Consider the following 24,481-nt stretch of genomic DNA (forward strand, 5'->3'; position numbering starts at 1 on the left):
TTCTGTTAAATGAGGCGCCAAGCCGGGTGATATCCCGTATCCTCATCACTGCGCTTGACTCGCCAAGGATAACCAAGACGATAATTCCCGGCTGGGATTGGCGCCCAGAGCCCATCGCTTAAACGCCCCGCTTCCTTCGGGGCTGTGACCGAATTAGTGTTGATTTGTACATTGCACGATGAGGAGATTTCGATGCTATTTCATTTGAGTCCATCACTAGAATGCACGGTCTTCTTGATTTGATGTGGATACTGAATGCTGCAAATGGAGTTTCGAGAATGAATGAGGCGGTTTCTTAGCCCATGCTCACATGACTACTACAAGCCCTTGGTACCAGTTGACCGTTGATTGACACGAAACAGGACGTTATAGTATGCAATTATGTGTATAAACTCTAAAGATCAAATTAAAGGCAGGAGTATCCAAGGTAAGCAATCAAGTAGAATTTGTCTATAGACCAATACTGACACTGCAACAGAACTACAGAGTCAAAGGCAGTCATGCATTGCCTTAGCTGCCGTTAAGTTCAAACTTCTTCAGACATGACGTGAGGGTGATCGATGAGTTACAAGTAGAGAAGACTGGATGGATGATGGGGTTAAGCAGAATTTAAGGTACTCATCTGATTGGCAACCATTTGTTTCCTGACACTGGAATGATGAAGAATCTCGACCATCCCAAATGCGCTGATTCGTGGCGGGGGAGGGGAGGGTGGCTTGCATACTGCGTGCAGGGATCCCGGCATTAACTGGCATGTTATCCCATCAAGATGTAACCCTGAAGTGGGATTTGAACTTGCATATTTAAAATTATCAACCGATTATGTCTCCTGACTCTAAGCTTGTTTTCACTTCTCTGTCATTCTCACTTCAAGGCTTATCTTTGTTAAACAGAAAGCTACTTTCCCAAGTCCATAATGACTTCCAAGGTCAAGGTTGCTGCGATTCAAGCTGAACCTGTCTGGAATGACTTACAGGGCGGGGTTTCCAAGGTCATCTCACTGATCAAGGACGCCACCAAAAATGGCGCCAATGTGGTCGGTTTTCCGGAGGTATTCATCCCTGGTTATCCATGGTAAGCGACAAAATAAGCTGTTACAGACGTACGCCCTATTGATTAACTACTGACAAGGAGCATCTGGGCCAACTCGGCCATTGAGAATGTGTCCTTCATGAACGAATACTTCGAAAACTCCATGGAAAGGGAATCGGAGGAGATGGAGCGCATCAAGGTGGCTGTCCGCGAAGCGGGTGTGTTTATCGTTCTGGGCTATAGTGAACGGTACCGAGGATCATTGTACATTGCCCAGGTATACTTATCACAAGTCGTTATTTATGCTCGTGTCCTCTAATAACAGACCCTCTAGTCATTTATCGACCCTACTGGTACCATCGTCCACCACCGACGCAAGATCAAGCCGACTCATGTCGAGAGGAGCTATTGGGGAGACGGACAAGCAGACTCCCTTAAAACGGTAGCCCCCAGTGCTTTTGGGAACATTGGAGGACTTAATTGTTGGGAGCATACCCAACCGCTTCTACGGTACTACGAGTATGCTCAAAACGTTGACATCCATGTTGCAAGCTGGCCTTGCTTGTGGAACATTCCATCTTGGACCTATCATACTTCAGATGAAGCAAGCAGCCGTTTCAGTCAAGTTATGGCCATGGAGGGTGCTTGTTTTGTTCTTGTTTGTACTCAAATCCAGACGCAGGAGGGGAAGGTCAGGTCCAAGTTGCCGGACTTTGACTGGATGAAGCTTCCCGGGGGAGGTTTTACGGTGATATTTGGCCCTGATGGAGTTCCGTTGACAGAACCATTGGATCCTGGAGTGGAAGCGATCGTGTATGCGGATATTGATCTGAGAGATCGGATCAAGGCGAAGCAGAACCTCGACACTGTTGGACATTACTCTCGTCCTGATCTTCTAAGTCTGCGGGTCACGACTGAAGCTGCATCCCCTGTTCACTTCAACTAACACTAAACTGCTAAAGTACAACATTTATCTTATATGGAACAATAGTATAAATGATCATTACAGGTTGTATAATCTCACCCAATATGCAATGACTTATCCATGCAGTTCCATTCAGAAACTACTTTATAGTAGCAATACTACATTCTAGTAATTGTCACGTTTCATATACCTAAGCTACTCGGATCTCGTCATAGCCCTTTACTCTTTGCAGAGCTTCGAGTGGGCTGCATCTTCAGCATCTACTCCCCTGTACTCGAAGAACTTATTCCACTCAGGGTCATTGATCAATTCCTGCGCCAACCTCTTCTCGTATGAAATGGCGAACTCACAACCCTCGTCGGAGCCAGGCTCCATGGTGCGCGGCGGGTAGATGATGATGACACCCTCACTTATGCAGTCCAAAAGATGGCGATATGTAACCGGTGTCGCAAAGCCAAAATTGGCTGCGCTCATGTTGGCGTCACGGTGATCAGTCTGAAGTATGGACATGGGTGGGTACGAGTTAATTCGGACATTCATAGCCGCCTTGTCACGAATAGTTGCTACTATATCAAGCGCCTTGCTGAGGCTTTCTTCAGTAACACTATTGGTGAGCTGCCGGATATATGATGCCAGCTTGGAAAACGGCCACTCGGATATGACCTCCGCCAGGGTGGGTTGTGGCACCGGTGCCGTGGGAGAGAAGGCCGCGAACATGATGTTACCTTGAATCCGCGGTGGGACTTTGGGATTGTCCATACGGCGGCGCATGTCGACTGCCTCGGACCAGAATATGTTAGATGACATGTCCGGCTTGAAGATAGGGGCGCGGAGTCGCGAAAGGGTACGCCAGATGAAAGCTGAGAAAGCGTCATAAGTTGAGATCCACGGGCCATCAGTGGGCATTGCCAGCTGCTTCAATTCAGCTGCTTTGCTCTTCGGTAGGTGGAAAAGAAGCGAGACGGCTACTGTGTGATCCGGATGACGCTCAGGCGAAGCCGGGCCATCTACTTTTGCTTCTTCGGGCACTTCCGGTTTGGTAAGGCGCGAGCGATCCAAGCATGCTATGTCCCAAGTGGGGAATGGTGTCTGGTTGACAATGGCATAGCAGTTCTCGGCCAGCTGGTGGGTGAAGCCAGCCCAACCCAGAACGTCGTTGGCGTAGTGGTGGTGGTGCATAATAAAGACTAGCCCTCCGCGGATGAAGTTGGCCTTGAAAGCCGCCACTACCGGGCTCCTATCAGGGTGGGCTTCTGGTTTCTCACCATAAGTCATGGGAGAAACACTCCAGAGGTTGAGATCGCCCAATGTGGTGGCACTGAAGTGGGACTTTTCTATATCATCGAAGGACGGAAAGTTTCCTTCGAGGGAGTCAAGCCACTGGACGAAGAATCGGACCGTACTGTCCTTTCTCTTCACGAATGAATAGCCATCTGTGGCATCCTTCTCAATCTTCCCGCAAAGGTGTCGTGCTTGACTAAGAGTACGCTCGAGGCCTGCTTGTAGCACATCCGCTACCTTCGGCTTATCAGCATCATCTAGTTTGAAGAACAAGGCGTAGTTGTTATACGTGCAAGCTGTCATGTAGTCGAGGGTGGAGACTTTAATTCTTTCCACGTCCGGATCATTCTCCCATCCAAGCGGGTGCAGGTAAAAGACCTCCTGTTTTGCCATAACTGTAACCATGTAGCCCGGAGACAGTGGGACTGAAGAAATAGCAAGTTATTTCAGCACAGGGTAGGAGTCGAAAGGTGTAAGCACGTAATATAAGCAAAGGAACGAGGCCTCCCTCCCTGCCATATATTAGTATGGGAGGGGTCAGCAAGCATACTGCCCGCACCGAGGTTCGAGAGTAAGGTAACATATGGCCTGAAACCGTGGTACAGTGTAAGTTCAATATTCGGCCCATCCTCCTCATCAAGACACGGCATATAGGCACAGTGCTATCAGCACTGCCACGAGTAGTCTTGGTGGGGTGCCCGGGAGAAGCATTGGTAGTCGGCTCTCTAGGCCCCACACGGTGCACCATCCACGACGATTATTACTCTGTCGATAGGCAAAGCGGCATATTATCTCAGGGATAGTGATCCTTTTCTTCAACAGCAAGCGAGAATTTCGAGAGATGCTTATTTAGGTACGGGGTATACGTGCTTACTTCGAAAGGGGTTAGGAACATGCTAGAAGGCTGCTTCTAATTACGCCAAGGTTCGTTTTCTTTAATAAAACTTCTGACCTGTCAAAGAGATCGGGAGGGTATCCTGATGATCCAAATTTATAAGTTATGACACTTTGCAGCCAAGCCGCCACGGCTGACTAGCGTGTCTCTTTCGCATATAAAACTCTCCGCAGGGCTTTGTTGCATAGCGAGTGCCGAAACTTTATTTGGCATGTGAGGCTCCAGAGAAAAGCTAATGACACATAATATTTCTCGTGTGCATTGTCTGTTGGATAGCTCTATACCAGAACAGGAATCATTCTGAAGCTACCATTTGCAGCCTAGCAGGGGGCTGTCCCATCGAGATGGCTCTTCTTTGTAGGGTATGGTATTAGGGGCAGCTGTTGGCTCGGCGGCTTCAGGCTGGTGGCGCACCCAAATAATGCAGTCTACTCTACTATAATCTGCCACAAATCAGATCTAGGGCTTTTCGAATAGTCTCCAAATGCTCTTCCCACATGTAGAAGACAAAGGCGGCACCATGCTCAAGAACCGCAGGGAGTTCTCCTTTACAGTTGTAGATAAAAAGCTACTCATCTAGAAATAGAGCGGAGCTTGACATGTCCTTCAAGACTATGGAAGACAACCGCAGTGTGGAGGAGCATCATATGGAGCAGTTGTTACCATTCTATTTGAAATTTCTGTCATTTCCTCACAAGGTGCTTGTCTAAATCACTATGGACTTAGACGGGCCTGCTCATCCGCCACCAGATGGAATTACTCCTAACTTTGACAATCCACCGAACCGAAATGCACTTGCCATAGGCGTCCTGGCTGCGTGCGTCGCAGTCACAACATTATGCTTTTTGATGCGTATCTATGCTAGGGTTTATCTGTTGGGAAAGATACAACTTGAAGAAAGTGAGCCCTTTCTCGCCCTGATACCCTCCGCGCCTAGATGCTAACGCTGCTTTCTTCCACAGTCCTGGTCGTCCTTGCATATGTTTGCTCCCCCTATAACCAAAGATAATGGAGCGATACTGAAAATACAATTCCAGGGGTGCTACTGGGGACCTACCTATACTGCCTTTGCCATGGTCAAGATGCCTGGCTACTTTGTTCACCAATGGGATGTCCGTCTGCGCGACTTCATGCCTACCAATTATGTAGGTGATTCCATAGCTAGGGCTTCCCAGAATTCAGCATCTGACTTATACACAGTATGTCTTTGTTTTCGGCGTCTGTTACTCATTTGTCCTTCCGTTCCTGAAGATAGCCATTCTCGTGGAGTGGTGTCGACTATTAGCCCCGCAAGGCTTGCGATCCAGAACCGCTTTCTGGTGGGGGTGCATGGTCACAGTTGGTATCCAGGTCATCGCAGGCGTTGCCATAATACTTGCCTTGAATCTCCAGTGCATTCCTCACAAAGCTATCTATGACCTCACCGTTCCGGGCAAATGTGTCGACCTGTACAAAATCCAAATGGCATCGGCTAGCGTCCATCTTACATGCGACGTGATTATGCTGCTACTGCCACAGCCTGTTATTTGGACGTTGAAGATGACGTGGAGGAAGAGGCTGGGCGTTTCATTCGTCTTTAGTCTCGGTGTATTGTAAGCCTATACCCTCCCTACACCCTGCAATTAAACCCCCCATAAACTAACATCAACGACACTACAGGGCATGTGCTTCCGCAGCACTTAGACTGGACACGATAGTGATGCATCGTAACGCAGCCGATCCGCTGTACAGCTTGGCTCCCGTAGTTCTCTGTTCCATGGCTGAGATGACGTGCGGGTTTTTCATTTTATGTTTGCCCTGCATCCCCAAGATTATCAAGGAGACCGGCGCCATCCGCAAAATCAAAAGAGCCTTGGGTATAAAGACTACGAGCACCAAGCCTAGTGGATACTCGGAGAACTATGGGACAGGGATGTCAGCTTATGGTAGCGCCTCCTACAAGATGAATAACAACATCAGAAGAGAAAAGTCGAAAGGGACTGAATCAATGGAATATCTACATGAAGGTATATTCGAAGCAGGTGGGATCATTCGTACAACACGTATCACCGTCACAGAGGAGTCTCGCGCCGCCAGTGATGATGAGAGCAAGAGGGTTGCTTGTCCATATATTTCCCGAACACATAGTGTTGAGTAGGTACTGTATACGTGCGGGTCCAGAGATAAGTGGAAAACAATAGAAGAGCAAGATTAGATCGACCATGTACTTAAATTAATACACCAATCTCTTATTCCTAATACTGCAAGTGTGTATGTACATACTAACCTCAGATGCCATTTTCCGACTCGGATTCTTTCGTACGTATTAAGTACCATAACCCAAAGACCATAGTTTCCCTTACATCCACAAAACCAGAACAGACAGACACAGTACGACAGATTAAAAGTATATCAGGAAGTCACCCAGAAAAAAATGTCGACTACCGCAGTTTTTGTGTCTTTTGTACATGAAGAGAAGGAGAAAACATGAGATACTTCAAGGCCCGACTGGTTTGGAAATATGGCGATACATCGGAAGAGAGGAGGTTTATACTCGGGTGACTGTCTCTGGAGCCTGAGTGCCTCACACTAATTCATCCATTGAAGGAAATACTCAACGGAGGGGGTGTAACTACTACTATCCATTCTCCCGATACGTTCACTAATTGGTCAGGCCCTAGTCATAGTCGTAGTTCAACTTATGATTCGGCCTCAGCCTCGTCCCATATCGACTCCTCACATCCATTTTTCATAATCACTCCAAAAAGACTCACTTGTCTGGTTTCCTTCATATTTACCCTTCAACACAAATCACGGCAGGGTTAACCTAGTATGACTTAATTTACTCCAAAGGAAAATCCTCTAGTTAACACCATTTCATCCCAAGACCAGACCCAAATCAAGCCACAATGGTCGAAGTCTACGTCGCCATAATGACCGACGAAGGCGTCTTGAAACACTGGGCTATTTTCATCGACGAACCCCATGAATCCGACAAAATCATGCTTCAGGTCCGAGGCTCCGATGGTCGATTCCGCTATGAGCCTGAATACGGGAATGCTCGGTGTCTGAGTGGTCTAGACGAACTTGTCTTCCTCTTTGATGTGGAAAGCACCATGACTAGCATACTGAAGGCTATCGCAAGGGAGCTTCCCGTTCGAAGCGATATTCATGGGTGGAATTGTCAGGACTGGGTATTGGATTTTCTGAATAAGCTGGAGGAAGAAGATATCATAAAAGGGGAAGATGGTGGGTATAGAGACCGGAAATCGTACGTGCAGGGAAAAGTGGAAGGGCTTGTGTAGTTCTACAAATTGGTCGGTTGTTTATTGAAAATGCAACTAGGGCTTCATGAGACTGAAACATGAGTCATTCCGCCGGGTTTTTTGTTACATCAGGCTGACAGAGACCTACGTTTGCTTCAACTACTATCTCTCATCTTGACTATGACACCATTTCAATTGATCCCGTATCCTGCTGATTCTTTCTGTTTCTAATGAAAATTTTATGACCAATGAACAGCAATAAATACAACGGGATACCAATGTATGATGTGACAATGGCCTTGTAATCGACTTCGCTAGGATTCCCATCAGAGTCCACTGTGTCAAAGCCCCTCATTGCCGTAATAAAAACACAGAAAGCCAGGGCAGCCCATGATCCAGCGACTCCAAATGGAGCCCTGAAGGTGAGCGGGTTAGCCTCAACTTTTGCCTTTCGGGACCTTGCGAGCGTAAGGTGAACCATAAGAATCGAGATCCAGGTGAGAATGCTGAACATGGTAACCAAGTTCACAAAGTGATTAAAGAGACACTTTGAATCTTCCTGTATGTTCAAGTATGCCAGCGAGGCGACCGCTGAGCATACGAAGAGTGTGTAGATCGGAGTCCCTCTACGGTCGAGATGAGACAGGAAGGCAAAAGCGTTTCGTGAGAGGGATAAACTGTAAAGAGTCCGTGTTGCCATATAGAGGGAATGGTTTGCAGCGGATAATATGAACAAAAGGAAACACGCATTGAGAATATGCGGCATCACAGCTATGTGAGCTATCTGAACCGCCACCACAAAAGCAGCTGCTGAGGAAGCGGCAGGCTGTTGGTCTCCGGTAAAGGTAGATCTCGCATACAGTCTCGAGCTTGTTTTTACCCTAGCGAATTCCAGCTCCTTGGCGTCAAATGGAACCAACATACCAATGAAGGTAACGGTAACGATGTTGATAACCAGGATGCGGTAGAAAGTTAGCTTGGTTGCGTGCAGCGCTGTTTTTCGCGTATTCTTCGTACGCAGAATATTGATCCCGATCAATTCACTTCCTAGATATGCAAAGGTGGCGGAAGGCATCGTTCGGAATATGGCGCGAAGTATCCCAATAGCTGTATGATCGCCGGCAAAGGCACCTGGAGTTCCCCAGTATCGAAATCCGATCCTATCGTGATCAGGGCCGCCTCCTAGCGCTAGAACTAGGGAAAAGATCATAAGAGCGAGAACAACTGTGATTTTGAAAGAAGAGAGAATGAACTCATATTGGTCCATAAACCGACTACCCCAGTAGTTCCCACCGAGTATGATTACCATGAACACAGTTATCCATATGCCAGGATTGACGATGTCGGCATCCAACCAGTATGACACTACCAGAGCTGCTGCTGTCAGTTGGTTCGGTGTGACCACCAAAAGCTTCAACCAGTATCTGTGTTCCAGATTTAGCAGAGTTATAAGAGAGATACCGATTCGCTCACATCCACTCTATTGTGAAACCAAGAGATGGGTCACAAAATTTCGCAGCATGATCAGCAATCGCCGACGACCTGGGAGAAGCCACCTCTGCCAGAGCGCATAGGACATGGTAAACCAAGATGCCAACGATCGTATATGAAATGAGAACTGATGCAGGCTAGCAGGTTGACAGGTCAACATTATGACTTATCAGCAGAGGGAACCGCACGGTGAGATACTTACTCCAGCCCTAAGGAGCCGTCAACACCACCTATCACGTTATGTCAACAAACAACACCGTACTTTGCAAGGGCGTTCCCGGATGCTATCATTAAACCAGTATTGATCGCTCCTCCGATTGCTTCAGCCAAAAATCAGTTCTGGTCCAATAATTGGCTAATGTTACCAGTCGACTAACCGATCAGAGTGACCTGGTTTGGCTTCACGGCTCCATAGGAATTAAAGAGGCTTTGGATCTCATTGCGACTATGCGAACAGCTCTGAGCCTCGCTGTCATTGTCGGGAGTTGGCAGTAAGCCGGAGGATGCGGTGGTGTGACGCTCTGATGACATTTCTCATTTGGTAATGGGTCGCGTCGACAGGGCACGGGAGAACTCGAATTAACATGATATCAATGAGTAGTTATCCATACGGCTGTTATGTAATGAGGCCGTGAACGGGCCATGGTATTCGTTTGTGGAAGGTTGAAAGGTAATCATGGATCAGCCGGGGTGCCTTCCCAATGCTGTAAATCAAGAGCCGATGGTAGCACTACAAGTAGTCCATCGATACGCACAGATGGACGATATCAATTTCAAAGTATCTCGAATAGACAGTGCTGGATCTCACGTTGCATGACAAGGTACTAGTAAACAATGAGGGGTTTTTCTCAGGCGCATATCGCGCTCTTGGAAATGAGAAGCCTAAGGCTGTGCTAGCGTCAATCTGCACCTCCTCCTCCTCCTCCTCCTCCTCCTCCTCCTGGCTGTGGTAATAAGTTTTTTGATAATACCACACAAGGGGCTACAGCCATTATTTTAACAATTGAAACTTGGATTGTCCCGGAGTTAAGATCCTTTTGTTTGAGGGGTAGTACATATGTACTTGGACCTCTGTGTGTTTCAGCTGGGGAGGTGGCATGAGAGAGAGATATATATATTTGGAATTGATCGTTGCCCCATAGCATATTATATTTTAGTAGATGGTACCGTTAAGTCAATCGCGATCGATGCAGATCATAAGTTTCGAGACCACTACACCGTAGAATAATCTCTACCTACTGGAGAAGTATCAGGGATGATGGCAAATCGAATCGATGACGATGTGCAGTACTTACTGTTTACGATTGTCAGGTGTCAGGCTGCGGGGAGAGAAAATATTTTTTATGGGGTATTTGCGGAGAGCGGGGAAAATCTCTGTATGTCGACATCATCCTTCTTGCCCCTCAAGTAAAGTCGTGACGAATAGATGCTTCTTAAAATTAAGACTTCGACCTCGAATCTTGGTTCTGATTTATTGAAGGTAAAGTTTGGGTTAAGGTTCCACCCTCAATGAGGAAGAGTAGGTGCATTTTAAGATAATACCAATGTTGTTTTTCATGCTACGCCGCACCACAGATCCAGCGATCAGCCTTTCTTGGTCACGGTCACTGATCTAGAATTTCCTATGTGTTGAGGCTTGTTAGCTATTGAGGTACTCGAACAAACTACCCAGGTAATTATTATGAACTAGTAACCTGTTTACGTAGGAACTCGGGGATAGTTGGTAAGGTATGTAGGGATATCAAGAAAGGAGTCTTCTCCACTCGGCGACCGGAAAAGGATTTTTCTGGACAATTACCCGCGGCTGTGAAAACTATTTCTTTCGTATCACACCGACATTCTCACCATACTTCAAACCTGTCATAGTATCATCAATTTATTACATGACATTAGGAGGAGTGTGTGCATAGTTAGGCGTATCATTGGCGGAAGGAGGGGGAAACTGGAGCCTGCAGATCGGGGACTAGAGTCGGAAAAGGAAAAGACCAATTCAATTTCTATTTCTCACATGCCTCACTATTCATCCTGAGCCATGCTTAATCGCGGCTAGCCGAACGCGGTTTGTTTTCTAGCGGTTAATCCACCCGGTCGACTCTTGGTCGGGGCCATTGGCCAGCGTGTTTATTGCCACGATTCTTACATCTTCTGTTCGGGGCACCTGCCCTCTCCCGGAGGAATCTCGTCCGGTGCCTCGACTTCGGAGGAAATTTGATCCAAAACAGAGAATGACAGTTTCAGAATTTCTACAGGGGGGCCTCGAGGCTGGGCTGCCAATTGTGGTCACGAGGATCAGCTCAATGCAGTAAAAAGAAAAGTGAGGTTAAAGCCAGGTTCACAACAGACTACTAAGTACTTAGGTATGTACGACTAGTTTTAGATCCGCCGTGAAAAAACGAAGTCTGAGTGGCTGGAACCCGCCGTCAGGAACGCTTATCCATGTGCCGAACCCTCGGATACCTGAAGAGAGCCGCAGACTTAGTTTTTCAACAGTGCATATTCTCTTGTTTGCCTTAAAGAGTTACTATCATGTAATCGGTAGGCAACGAAGTCTAGCCGGTAAAGTTTACTCCAGTAAATCAACATTTATTTACTTTTTATCCGTGTTTCCACAAGTGGTTCATGAGCCGCTTATGCACTGCTGGATGCTATCGCACACGCATAAGATCTCAAAAGATAAAACTCAAAGCTCCAGAATATTAGCTGGAGCTCAACGATTGCGGGGGAGGGAAACCCATAAATATCAGCAGGGTGGCCAGCCGATCAAAAGAGAAAAGCAATCAGATTGAACAAGAACTGCATTGTCATGCGTCAATCCGAAGTACGCTCGGGGCTCCGTTGCTAAGTGGGTAATGGGCCTCGTCGCGTTGCATTGGTAGTGAGTGTACTTCCTACTGGGTCAATTTCCAGTAGCCGCGGACCATGATAATTTGTTGAAAAGTTACAGGCTCGAAGGGGACAACTATATGCAACCGTGGGACAGCTACTCCATCTGCAACAGGGGACGGACCAATGACAGCCGGGTTCAAACCCAGCAATGTCCCATGTCGTCATTCTGCCAGGGTTACAAACACCTTCCTGCTCACAAGGCCGCCACGCAGATCCGAAGATCTCTGACGTGGGGGTTTGATCATTGGGTAAAGGAGACCTGATAATATGAATTGTGAGATGCAGAAAAGGCCCTATTTTGGAAATCCCGGGGGAATTGGGGCCTCCTTCCCCCGCATTAGAGCAAGTCTAGCGATGTGGAAAAAGGAGATGAAATGCGTGGATTTTGGCTCATAGGGGATTATTTATCAGGTTGAAATTAGGAGGTCAGTTCTCAACCCCTCGGCTTGAGGAGAGGTCGAGACTACCAGCGAAGAGGTAAGTATCATAATGATGGTGTGAAACTGAGACCATCACAAAAAGGGTGGAACAGATATCGTCACTTGTCCAGTCTGTAGGCCGGGAAGCCGTGGGCAAAAAAAATGACGTAACCGTATTGGGGTTGGGACTCCCGAAGTCACCGGCCCGTAGTGAGGGCAAAACCCAAAACTTCTGCGATCCGACCTTCCGATGCTCCTGACGAAGGTTAGAGAAAAAAGATTAAAAAAAAGGTACTTGGCATATATAAGTAGAAAGTCACCAGATTCTCCCACGTAGATCTCACCATATTTATCTCACGGTAGCATCTCTCAGGACGGCGAGAACGTCAAATCACGCAGAATATCCACCCCCTCCCTTCCCAGACAACTCACGCACCAAAAGGGCCTCTCATTTTGGGGAGCTTAACATCCACTGTCGACCCACCCGCGGCCAATCTGGATAAGGCAGTGTGGGTAGTGTGTGGGACGCTGGCCCTTATAACGTCGACTGACCCTTCAATCCTGCGTTGGAAGAGAAGGCAATCTCGAAACAGAAATAAAAGAGACCAGTCGGACGGAAAAATCCTTGCTTATTCTCACACTCCCGTTTGATTTCTCTCACTTCCCACATCATTCGAGTTCCCCCTCCAATCCAATTATCGCACAACCAACACTTTTTTCCATAACTGATCTCGCCACCCGTTGAGAACGCTATGTCGAAAACAAAGGTTTTGCTCGTCGGAGCAGCAGGTGAAACTGGTGGTTCGATTGCAAATGGACTTTTGGAAAATCCTATCTTTGTAAGAAACCAGTTCTCCGATTTGTTGCAACTTCGGTCGTTTGTTCTAATCTCACCTTCACGTGACTGTAGGAGCTCTACGCCCTCGTCCGCCCCCGGTCGGTACAGAAGCCCGCCATCGTTTCTCTCCAAGAGCGCGGCATGCAAATCCGCAGATGCGATTTGAAAGGCCCCGAAGAATCTCTTACCGAAGCACTCGAGGGAATCGATGTCGTCATCAGCTGTGTTGGTCCTGCCGAGCAGCAGGATCAAATTCCTCTTGCCAAAGCTGCGAAGAGGGCCGGAGTTAGGCGATTCGTTCCATGTGGCTTCATCACTGTGGCACCCCCCGGTGGTATCATGTGGCTGAGGGACGAAGTAAGTACTGATGAAAGCCTTGGAAGAGTCTCGTCGTCAGTCACTGACATCCATTTTCCCTCTTATAGAAAGAAACGGTTTACAACCATGTTAAACAACTGCGCCTTCCCTACACCATCATCGATGTCGGCTGGTGGTATCAACTCTCGTATCCCCGCCTGGAGTCTGGACGGGCTGACTATGCTATGACTTCCGCCAATAACGAAATTGTCGGCGATGGCAACACTCCTATGGGCTTGACCGATTTAAGAGACATTGGGCGCTATGTTGCCAGAATCATCGATGACGAGCGGACATTGAACAAGATGGTCTATGCATACAACACCGTTAAGACACAGAATGAGATCTACGACCTGCTGGAAGAGATCAGCGAAGAGAAGATCCAAAGGAATTACGTAAGTAGCTTGGACGCTGTCGTGCATCGCGATATTTGCTGATCTATGGTTATATAGATTCCGGAAGAAAGCGTCTACACTCGTGTGCTCGCCGCCAGACAGTCTAGTGAGACTTATCCTTTCGATCCCGTCAAATTCATCCCTCGCTATTTGGCTGAGTATCAGTTGTCTTGGGGTATTCGGGGCGATAACACCCCGGAAAACGCCAGATACCTCGGATATCTGATCGCCAAGGACCTCTACCCGGACTTCAGGCCAGTGGACTTCAAGGAATATCTTGAGACCGTCGTTCGGGGCACAGCGAAGGGTGTATACACCGACCGTATGGTTTCGAAGGTTCACCAGCGGGCATTCCCTCGCACAGAGTCGACCGATTCGTTGTACACTCGGATATTCCCAAGAACTGAGTCAAGCGACTCGCTATACATGCGGTAGACGCCTCTATAATCAGTTTGACCTTAGGCAACGGATGTTTATTTTCCTCACTTTTTGCGATATGGGTTTAGACTGGCGTTTATGTTTGTTTACGTTAGGGGAAAGCAGACGATAGGACAGGCTCTTAGATCACCACTCCGCCTTGTATACGGGTTCATGAGAATGGTAAAACAGATGGTATATTTCTCTGTTCTCCATGTCATAGTTTTCATTTGCAGATTTTATACCCATGCAAATCTCATTACACGTTTTTCTTTCGATCCATTCTACCACTCAACCAATCAATCGAAATTCTATTCACCTGCTAGAGCCTTACTACGGAGTGAATAGGTGTGCCGGCGCTTCACCGGTGAGGTAGAATCTAGGTCTGAACGCCAATCCCATACATAGGAGAAAGATATATGAACGAAAAGCAATAGAATCGTCAACCAAGCGCACTTACCACGGCGCCTCATCTTGTAATAACCCCCTTTCCTACGCTTATGGCCGTGCTTTCCCGAGTCACTAGACTCGACAACGGTCTTTCTTAGAAAGCCATTTAGCTGAAAGCTTGTCGAAAATCTTACATTATGCTAAACACTGTCTGCTAACTTGTCACAATATCTTCCGTGATCCTTCAATTCACTTCTTAACTTGATCATATACATGGCTTATGCGCAAGCACGTCACAGATAACTCCGACAAGTACCCGAGCAATCAGATGGCGCTGAGGATTGAGAGCCCTCAGGCGCTTTATACTCAGTGCTCTTATTGGAATCTTGATTGGATGGGGGTACATCAATGGCTGGGATATAAAGACAGAAATTGTACGGAACAAGGCGTACTTGAGCAATCTCGGCCGGCATGATTGGGAAGTCTTCCACACGAGGATTGTGGGTGAAGCCAAAAGTGTGCCAGACCACAATATCCTCGTTCCGAACCACATCCCGGCTCTTTTCAATCCACGACTTGATACCCGTTCCGCCTAATGACTGGTTTGTGTAGTTTCCTGCGGGGAAGAGCTGGCGATCGTTATACTTGGTGACCCAGATCGGGCTCTCACAGAACTCAGAACGGCTCCAGTGCCATGAGCCCGGTTGCGCAAGTAACATCTGCTATGGTGAGCTTGAGCTCTTAACTCGTAATTGCGGGAAATATTTACCTGAGATCGATGAGGAACTAGTTTATAACCAATGGGTGTCAAGGACACAGGGTTCTCAACATTCTCGTTCAGGATTTTGAAGACCCTTCCCTTAGATATGTCATCTCCTACAGGACCAGCGCGGTTTAGGATAGTCTGCTCGGTGATGTACCCTGTGCCTAAAGGATTGATAATCTCATCCCAGGGCATGGGTACGCTGTCAGTCAACGCAAAACTGTTGCGCTCTCCTCCCACGGCAGGATCGATGCGTAAATCAAATAGATGTTGATGATACAGAGCCATTACACCATCGGCCACTCGTGCTCCCCATGGGACCTTGACATCTTTGTTGATGGGTTGTGTAGAGAAGATGTCAGTGGCGCGAGTCTCGAATGTCAACTCACCAGATTGATCGAAGTACCACATGAAAATGTATTCATAGTTAGCCACTGTGATGATAGTCTGAAGGACAAGTTGCCGCTTGCGAACTACCACAGCCTTGCCTGTTCGGTGATTAGTATGTTTCCACTGTATTCCATTGTCGATCTCGTGAATGCAGATAACGTTCGGCCTTGGTGCTGAGCTTCCGTCTTGCGCAACGACACAGCCATCGATATACTTTATCATGCCAAGGCAATCACAACCAACTGTTTCAGTGTTAGTATGTGCTGTGAATAAGTCTCGCTACAGCGGATTGGATAATGCTTACGCTGCAGGTTATTTGCCGTCACTCCAGCACCAACGTTTCCCAAGTCGAATGCGCCTTTACGATATATAGGGTTTCGTGGATCCCCGTAAGGAACAAACATCTCAGAAAGAGACAGCCTGTAAAATGCACTCTTCCCATCGAAGGATATCATGCAAGGCCATCCCTGGCGGGCCAATTAGACATCTGAGTGATTATAGTCTAAATCTGCGCAATTGCTCATCTTCACGCCAGTTAAATCCCACACGGAATCGCCACTTCTCTCATTGGATCAAGGGACCCTTGACTGTGAAGGAAGCCCCCTCAGGCTGAATAACTTGGTAGGGTTTCATGGTTGTCCTGGGGGCTTTCTCTTGCATGCGATGGTCATACTCAGCTTCATAAGGGTCAGTTCGGCGATGAGGTACAGGCGAGCCAATAGGCGTGGCGGTTTGATCAGACCCCAAGGGAAGGCGGGTGATATTTTCGACTTTCATTTCAGAGATATCGACAGTAACCATGAAATCCAACGGGAAACATTAGTGGTTCGAGTTAGGGTCATTGTTCTTGGGATTGTGCATATACATAAACACCTAGTATAGGTTAGCAACAGCACATTCCGACCGATTTCACAAGATGCTGTTCTACCTGGGTGCGTCTTCTCTGGGTTTCCTCGCCGTCTACACCATAGTGCCATGGATCAAGGACCACTGTGGTATCATCGATCTTCAACCGTTTAATCTCTTCCTTCACCCGAGAGTCTGCCATGACCACCTGGGCTGCTTCATTCATTTCTAAACGGTCCACCGGTCCATCAAAGTCCCGAGGCAATTCAGCATGGTGAATAAACTGGTTATTGGTCACATCCACTATCGCCTCAAACAGCCGAGGTGTGCGTTTGATATACCAGATGAGAGATATATAGCGTGAAATAAGTGGAAGAGGGTGTTTGTTGCGTTCAGCATCAAGGAAAGGCACCAAAATTCTTTTTGGAGGCTCCTCTAGACCAGCTGCTTTGAAGTGAATTTCCGTACCTTCGTAAGCTTTCTTGACTAGGTCGGTCGCCCGCTGAATCTCCCACGGAGTAGCTGGGTCAAGAGGGTGCAAAGACACCATGACGGACAATCGATAACGGTAAAAGACAATAGTTGTGAAACTGGAATGATCATTGAAAAGATTCAAGCACTTCATCCTTAGCGTCAAAAACGTTTTCCGGTTAATCACTTCGAAACCTGGAGTTCACTCGGCAGCATCAGACCTCGTCGAGGAGTATCAGTGATCCATATTCGTTGAATATTGCACCACAGAGTAGGACTTCTGGTGCATCGACCTCGGTACCATATGCAGAAAGCGGGCGGGCAAACCTACTCGAGCAAATGACCATGCAATCCTGTTCGTTAAAAACTCACCATCTGAAAAGCATATCTGAGACAGGCGCTGTTCATATCCACCATCATTTCCATCATCATCACTATCATCACCATTACCATCATCCGTCCCAAGATTAGTGCAAGACCCATTGGCCAAATCAAAAGCCAAACTTCACAAATTAAGAAGGTAACCTACCCAGATTGTTATATAGCTTGCACACTTTATTTGTTACGGACTCGTGCTTTTAATAAGCAGGTGTAATGTTGTATATGGTATTCCGATTCATCTTTGATTAGCATCGCCCTCCAATGTTTCGGTGTCTCTGCATGTGTCATCCATATAGACAGTTCGCCAGGAAGGCCTACATTAGCTCAAACATTAGAAGGACAGTATATGAAGGGCCTAATTCTTAGAATTTCCTAAGATATTAAAGGAGGGATGTCCTCTATATTAAGAGACCTGTTGATTCGGCTGCCGAATCCATAATCCCTGAATAGACAGAGCTGAAACTAAGTCGCACAAGGCGACAAGACAAAGACAACGATTGCCAGCAAAGCCATTCGGTAACCAGACTGATTCTCAATATGTTACCTGCTTAATCAATCTATGTACTCAGATTGCTTGAACTGCCTGAACTGTTCATTTGCATACTTACTAGCTCGGCCAGGTTTGTATTGCCTGCGGTAGCCCTAAGTCCTAGGCACCGTTTGGCTAGTAAAAAGGCAGGTATAGGGGACATAGCCCTAAAAACAAAATCCTCCTTGTTAAAGTCAGGGGCTACAGGAAGAGGCGTGGTTGATTGGATGATACTCGACCATTCCTCAAATAACTTCGCTTCTCTGGACGTCTCCTTTCATGTCGTACTACCTGTCTACTCAGCAACAGCAACTGTCATTGTCTGAAATTCAACGACCGGCTTGTCTTGGCAGTGGGGCAAGGTAGGGGGTTCACAGGGCAACACGCGGAACGCAATAAAATAGATTAGGAAAACTGTCAGTTAAGTGATCGAGGTACTTAACAGTCCAGTTAAGACTTTTGCGGGGACTAAGGTGCCACCAGCGTCAACGTGATTCGTTGGAGGGTGGGGTTGCAAACGCTGCCTGAGGTACTGTAACTTTTTCCCTCCCGCCTCCATGTCTGCTTTGCACTACGTCTCTCGCGAGGCTGGATTTTCTTGTCTTCCCTCGTACATTCCATTGCGGGGTATTGATTACTGCTCCTAAACCTGAGAAGTTATGGAGAGAAATTTGGTCCCACGATAGTTCTGGCGATAACTTTTGAATATATCCATTGTGCACTTGTTTACATGTGGGTGAAGTATTCGTTCCCACAAATCAACAGGTCCAGTGCCTACCTCAATCGAAACATGAGATATGGTTTTACATCTGATACGCTGCCATAGCTTAAGCAGAGGGAAAATAATCCTCTCAGAATTACTCGCCAGAGGCCCCACCTTAGGATATGGCGTTTCCTCACACTCCTAAGAGAGGGAAGGATTTATACCAATTGATAGACAAACTTAACGAACATTTTGATTTAGATATCCCCAACCCACAGCTTCACTCACCATCTCTCGAACCTAATAGGAAGTCGCTCAGATGGCGCGTGCATTTGGGTATCAAACGGCTTCATTACGACCGGAATGTCAACTTAAATGAGACCCTTAACAACTTCGAGGAGTGGGTGGCATCTCGACCAGTGTGGGCCAATGGCAGCTTTCCTTCCAATACTCGCTTAAAAAGGGACCCGTGCACCTATGGATGCTATGCCAATGTCCCCGAGTCGGAGCGAGGCGAGCGTCTCAGATACTTGGCGAAACTGATCAGGGATGAATTGTATATCTTGACCAAGGGTTCCTATTCACCTTTCCTCGAAGGACTTGATGGGATCACAGAAGAAGTCACAGAGCAATCAAGCCCATCGAAAGGGCTGAAAAGAAGGATGTCTGAGGAGGAGGACGAATTTCACACCGCCCCAAATTCTCCAGTAAACAACCCTGAGTTCGGACCTACTGTGGGGTACACTCATGATGAAGAGGGGTGCAATTTAGATGCAGGGCCAGCTCAGGTTTTCAAAAGCCCTAAAGTTAATGATACAAGGGGACCATCCGCATTTTTCCAGAGGTTAACGGCACCTGACCAGTTTCGACGATACGATGCAGTGACACCTGCACATGACGATCCAAACGTCAGTTTCGCAACTACCGAGCCAACCTCTATTTTTGATGCTCGCGATAATCAACTTGATACCTCATTCATATCGACCATTACGGATGCCACTGAGCCCATGTGTGACTCAGTCTACGAGGATTCGGTGGTGAATCATATGCTTAGCCAAGAGCTGAAAACGGCACTTGAAAGGTCGCAGCCTATGGGCGAGAGTGTTGTTAATGAGCCTCCCGAATCTGTTGAGCAGCGACTGATAGATGACCTCCTTCACTGCGGGCCATTTGCACAGGCATATTCCTTTCCAGGCTCACTACCCTTACGATACCGGTACGAATTAGAGAGGATAGGTAGAGCTTGGAATATCCCCTTTGACCGCATGCTTGCTGGTAACAGCATACCCTTCAAAACACGCGATGACTTCTGGGAATGGATCAAAGATCACAACCAACGCAATGGCAAGCCTCTCCCAGAGAAGCCAACCACCAATGCTTGGGATTTCGCTATTGGCAGCTTCGAGACAGATAAGCATTCAGAAGTGGTTGTCCTTACAGGCGATTTAGAATGGTGCAGCGAACATGAGCCAGGCATTTTCAAGCTGAACTTGAAACCATTGAAGACTGAGAGGACATGTCGCTTTCATCGCCGTTTTGGATCCGACAGATTTCTTAGCTTGACAATGCCTGCACCGTCGCGCCCCCCGCGCCATTTCCCATTACCATCTGACCCTTCTCTTCTACGAGAAAGTATAGCCCTATGGCTGACACAGAATGTCCACCGGTGTCTAGGAAGAACATGGAAGCCTTTCTTTGTGGAAGAGGTCAAGTCGAAACGTAAAGTGAAGGCAGAGCCGAAGTTCAGGGTGGACTTCTTTGCAATTGATGGCGTGGACTTTGATAAGAGCCCGCACGCACCTCCCATACCTCCCGCGAATCAAAACAGTGAGAACCACACCCCCATGAGCTTGGACTCTCTGTTAGACTGGCATATGTCGCGAGACGAGAATATAAAGCAGAAAAACTGCAAACTTTTCCAGCGTATCTCATTGGGGCTTTCGAAGACTTTTGCCACTATTACTTTGAAGCCATCACAGGTCCTTCATCTAGCAGACCCCCCTAACCCACCGGTAATGAATGATGGTTGCGCTTTGATGTCTAGGGGTCTAGCCAACCGGATATGTGACTCTTTAGGCATTACCGGGACCACTCCTAGTGCATTTCAGGGCCGAATTGCCGGGGCCAAGGGTCTGTGGATGGTAGATAAGCATGATTCTAATATCTCAACAGGCAGTAATGTGTGGATTCAGATATCTGATTCGCAGTTGAAAATCGAACCCCACCCAGCGGGCTGGCAAGAGCCTGTAGATGAAGCAAAGCTCACTTTTGAAGTTGTAAAATGGTCCAAACCCTTACATACAGTGGACCTGAACACTCAACTTCTGGCTATTTTAGAGCACGGAGGGCATATTAGGGAATACGTCGCTGATCTCACGCGAGCTGGGATCAGGGCGGTATATGAAGACTTTGCTACTGTGGTCCAGTCGGACAGTCCCGTTCTTTGTCGCAGTCTAATACAAAAGATAAGGCCACCAGCAGAAAGCAGTAACATTGCAATGCTTCACAAGGTCAGACGGTTGGATGAATGGACGGCTGATGATGCGGAGGCTGTTATTCGACTGACAGAGGCAGGCTTTGGACCTCGGACTTTCCACTATCTTCGGAAGCGTCTGAGGAGATGTCTAATAGATCTGCTAGATCAATATGTAGACCAGCTACACATTGAGGTACCTCTTTCCACATATGCATTCTGCATCGCGGACCCATATGGAGTCCTGAAAGAGGACGAAGTTCACTTTGGCTTCTCTACTAACTGGCGTGACCCTGAAGGTGAATTCGAAGACACTCTTCTCGACGGTATGGATGTTCTTGTAGCTCGGCTCCCCGCACATCTCCCGTCCGATATCCAGCGCCGAAGGGCTGTGTGGAAGCCAGAGCTCCGGCATTTCAAAGATGTCATTGTTTTCCCTACTGTTGGGACAACGCCTCTAGCACACATGCTGTCTGGTGGGGATTACGATGGAGATATGCCGTGGGTTTGCTGGGACCAGAATATTGTACAAAAGTTTCGTAATTCCGACCTATCCATCATGGATTACCCTGCAGAGCACTTCGGTCTTGAGACTCATAATGTGCCAATGGAAAATATCGACTCATGGGATGAGTTTCTTCAAAGCACCTTTACATTCAACCTGATCGTGTCTAATCTGGGAAGGTGTACTGTGGAGCACGAGAAGATATCCTACGATGAATCGATCGACTCACCGAATGCTAAAGAGGTCGCCTGTCTCCTCAGTCATTTGGTGGACGGTCGTAAAGGAGGGGTCCGCTTATCAGAAGACGCGTGGCGAGCATATCGCAAAAGGGTTAGCCCTAGGGCACGGAATTTGCCTGCGTACAAGAATCCAAGCCGAAGACCCAAGCTCACCAATATAATAGACTATCTGCGGTTCGAAGTCGCTCAGAAAGAGAAGGACAGTGTCCTACGGCTACTAGAGGAGCCATTGTCTAAAGCGGGGACCACGTATGAACACGATAGAGATCTTACCAGGCCGTGGGACGAGGCACAGACACAGGCCGAGAAAGACCGACTTGAAGGTGGACAACTTCATGTGATTCTGAAAAATGTCGCCCAGGAAATCGATGATCTCTTTCACAGATGGATCCGCTCGGTCACCGGCGAAAATTCATTCTCAGATGTCTCGTTAGAGATCGCTGATCAGGCTAAAGCCGTTCTACCACCCGAGGGCGACCATCCCATGATCCTCGTCTGGCGATATAGTGAAGCTGCATGGCTTCAATTGCTCGCTTCATACTCGTACAAGAAGCATCCCGAGTCGAGCTTTGTCCTCCATGCCTTTGGAGAGACAATATGCGAATTAAAAGCCAGTAGTGTACCGTCACGATCAGTGGTGAATGAAATTCTAGCTTGTTACCGGGTGAATCAGAAAGTGGTCGCAAGGCTGACAGCCGGAGACATGGTGGAAGACGAAGACAGTGATGGTGGCGATGAATATGAAGGCGCAGATGCTATAGCGATGCTTCAGGCAACACAACTTTCTGAGGGGTATTACGACTGTGATGATGATCTGTTCGTGGAGTAAGACTTTGGTCTGTTGGTTTCATTCGGCGCTTCTCATATTTTTGTGGATTCTCAATTGGATATTATTTCTAATGCTGTAAATACATATCCACACTTGTAAACAACTAGAATCTATCATTTTCCACAAAATCTCGAGAAACCTCACCCATTGAGCAAAATAGAGTCAACGATACCCGAGATACCGGCCTTTCAATGAACGAATCCTAAGCAATCCTCCTCAATATACCATTTCCCCTCGTGTCACCCTCTCACTGATGTAATCCTACATCGTAAAAATCACAGTACCTTGTTCCGCAGCTAACTTTCCCCACCGGTTTTATGGCGAGATGCAGTTCAGCACTTAGGGTTACGTGAACCATGGGAACACCGAGTTCACTAACAACACTATTAAAGCTTCGGAGAGATCAAGACACACTTCGCTTAATACACAAACTGAAGCAGCTCGCTGCTCAATTCCTGTATTTACGGGTCAGCCACGCGTCGCAACAACATCCATGATGGGCGATCTATCGTCGGTATTGCAGTGTCCAGTGTGGGACGGGGCCTCCACAGGATGGGATCGCCATTTGACTAGTGGGCGTGGGTCATCGGTACTTCTTTTCTAGAAGTTCACGCCCCTGTACAATGTACACACCGTGACCAGCGGCTGGGGGATCTGTGGATAGGGTTTCGGTTCAGCAAACACGGATGTTTCTGTAGTCGGTTATTTACTATTTTGTAGTAGCCAGTACAATAGTCCCTAATAATGTTTAAAGTGGCACTGTAGAAACCAGGGTACATTCGGGGGTATTGCTATGAAGAGCTCCTTCAGGATATGCCTTACTAGTAATGAATATTTAGCTCGTTAATTGAAGGAGTAGATCAAAGATCACCAGGGTCATCACTGTGCGCACCCTTGCATTCTCCTGGGATCTTCCTTATCGGGAAATTAGATGCCGGGGCATTGGATTGACGTATCACAGCGAGTCAGGAAGGCGGTCAATTCGCTCCCAGTTGTTGGGACTTTGACTTTGGTTCGAGGGGGTGGAGACCCTTTGACGAAACCTGACGTGTCTGAAACTGCATAGGGAAAGCGGTCAAGCGGCTAATTGTCGTTCTTTTTCTTTCAGGTGGGAATCACATGTCACGATTTTTGCCCCAGGCTGAAAAAGCGGAAGCAAATCATGAATCATGTTGAATGTCAGATGTTGGGTATGGATATAACCTTAGTAAGAACTGACATTACTGGAACACCAATTCCAGTGCCCTCCACGACGGCAACATCCCCATCCGGCACTGGGCAGAAGGTTTAGTGTGTTCGTTTAGTTGGTGGTTGAGATTCTTCCTCTTCCGAGCTGTTTCGGCATGTGATAGAATGGGGTAAGTTGCATTCGCTTGGAATGTCTGGTCGTGTTGGAGGGAGAAGGTCGATTACTTCATGCATCTCACGGTTACATAGTGTAGTTCTACCTTACAGGTCGCATGGGGGTTTGATGCTCTGAGCGTTCCGGTGGAATATAATTATTATTCATGGGTGGTAATTGGGAGGGGGCCGTTCAATATCAACTCTATAGTACGGAGTACTAATGATATATTGGACACGAGAATTGCAAGATCGTAACCATCCACCGTGCTGACCAAAAGTTCTACTTATAAATTGGTCTCTTATTGTTTCTTTGAAAATAGATAGTAGTCTTTGGGACTTGGCCTTCATTTGCCGTGTATTTTGCCGGTCAACTGGGTCGGTCCCTCTTTTATTTTTTTATTTTTATTTTTATTTTTCTTAATTTTTTTTTTTTTTTT

At 47.3% G+C, this 24,481-nt stretch overlaps 8 protein-coding genes across 8 annotated transcripts; 5 read left to right on the top strand and 3 right to left on the bottom strand.

Moving 5' to 3' along the window:
- The first annotated feature begins 828 nt into the window (after positions 1 to 828).
- BDV27DRAFT_135512 (carbon-nitrogen hydrolase family protein) lies at positions 829 to 2,204 on the top strand. Its single transcript, XM_032068556.1, has 3 exons — positions 829 to 1,074; positions 1,132 to 1,309; positions 1,367 to 2,204. The coding sequence occupies exons 1-3, from the start codon at positions 917 to 919 to the stop codon at positions 1,976 to 1,978; spliced, it is 948 nt and encodes a 315-aa protein (XP_031922912.1). The 5' UTR covers positions 829 to 916; the 3' UTR covers positions 1,979 to 2,204.
- On the bottom strand, positions 2,177 to 3,631 carry BDV27DRAFT_162258 (transferase; the record flags this gene model as incomplete). Its single annotated transcript, XM_032073358.1, has 1 exon — positions 2,177 to 3,631. The coding sequence occupies one exon, from the start codon at positions 3,629 to 3,631 to the stop codon at positions 2,177 to 2,179; it is 1,455 nt and encodes a 484-aa protein (XP_031922913.1).
- Positions 3,632 to 4,849: 1,218 nt separating this feature from the next.
- On the top strand, positions 4,850 to 6,270 carry BDV27DRAFT_162259 (uncharacterized protein; the record flags this gene model as incomplete). Its single annotated transcript, XM_032073359.1, has 5 exons — positions 4,850 to 5,033; positions 5,096 to 5,115; positions 5,171 to 5,278; positions 5,334 to 5,725; positions 5,793 to 6,270. The coding sequence occupies 5 exons, from the start codon at positions 4,850 to 4,852 to the stop codon at positions 6,268 to 6,270; spliced, it is 1,182 nt and encodes a 393-aa protein (XP_031922914.1).
- A 751-nt stretch (positions 6,271 to 7,021) lies between these two features.
- BDV27DRAFT_162260 (uncharacterized protein) lies at positions 7,022 to 7,417 on the top strand (the record flags this gene model as incomplete). The annotated part of the gene is made up of 1 exon (XM_032073360.1): positions 7,022 to 7,417. The coding sequence occupies one exon, from the start codon at positions 7,022 to 7,024 to the stop codon at positions 7,415 to 7,417; it is 396 nt and encodes a 131-aa protein (XP_031922915.1).
- Positions 7,418 to 7,556: 139 nt separating this feature from the next.
- Positions 7,557 to 9,400, bottom strand: BDV27DRAFT_168296 (putative amino acid permease; the record flags this gene model as incomplete). Its single annotated transcript, XM_032074733.1, has 3 exons — positions 7,557 to 8,802; positions 8,852 to 8,996; positions 9,247 to 9,400. The coding sequence occupies 3 exons, from the start codon at positions 9,398 to 9,400 to the stop codon at positions 7,557 to 7,559; spliced, it is 1,545 nt and encodes a 514-aa protein (XP_031922916.1).
- A 3,066-nt stretch (positions 9,401 to 12,466) lies between these two features.
- Positions 12,467 to 14,314, top strand: BDV27DRAFT_49459 (aromatic alcohol reductase). The gene is made up of 4 exons (XM_032076768.1): positions 12,467 to 13,013; positions 13,085 to 13,369; positions 13,438 to 13,764; positions 13,822 to 14,314. Exons 1-4 carry the CDS (start codon positions 12,927 to 12,929, stop codon positions 14,197 to 14,199), a joined length of 1,077 nt encoding a protein of 358 aa, XP_031922917.1. The 5' UTR covers positions 12,467 to 12,926; the 3' UTR covers positions 14,200 to 14,314.
- A 550-nt stretch (positions 14,315 to 14,864) lies between these two features.
- Positions 14,865 to 17,120, bottom strand: BDV27DRAFT_168297 (copper amine oxidase; the record flags this gene model as incomplete). Its single annotated transcript, XM_032074734.1, has 6 exons — positions 14,865 to 15,290; positions 15,341 to 15,966; positions 16,029 to 16,191; positions 16,271 to 16,282; positions 16,313 to 16,494; positions 16,616 to 17,120. The coding sequence occupies 6 exons, from the start codon at positions 17,118 to 17,120 to the stop codon at positions 14,865 to 14,867; spliced, it is 1,914 nt and encodes a 637-aa protein (XP_031922918.1).
- Positions 17,121 to 18,836: 1,716 nt separating this feature from the next.
- On the top strand, positions 18,837 to 22,822 carry BDV27DRAFT_168298 (RNA dependent RNA polymerase; the record flags this gene model as incomplete). Its single annotated transcript, XM_032074735.1, has 1 exon — positions 18,837 to 22,822. The coding sequence occupies one exon, from the start codon at positions 18,837 to 18,839 to the stop codon at positions 22,698 to 22,700; it is 3,864 nt and encodes a 1,287-aa protein (XP_031922919.1). The 3' UTR covers positions 22,701 to 22,822.
- Positions 22,823 to 24,481: the final 1,659 nt, after the last annotated feature.

The sequence above is a fragment of the Aspergillus caelatus genome, assembly GCF_009193585.1.
Source record: "Aspergillus caelatus strain CBS 763.97 unplaced genomic scaffold BDV27scaffold_242, whole genome shotgun sequence".
Taxonomy (NCBI): Eukaryota; Fungi; Ascomycota; class Eurotiomycetes; order Eurotiales; family Aspergillaceae; genus Aspergillus; species Aspergillus caelatus.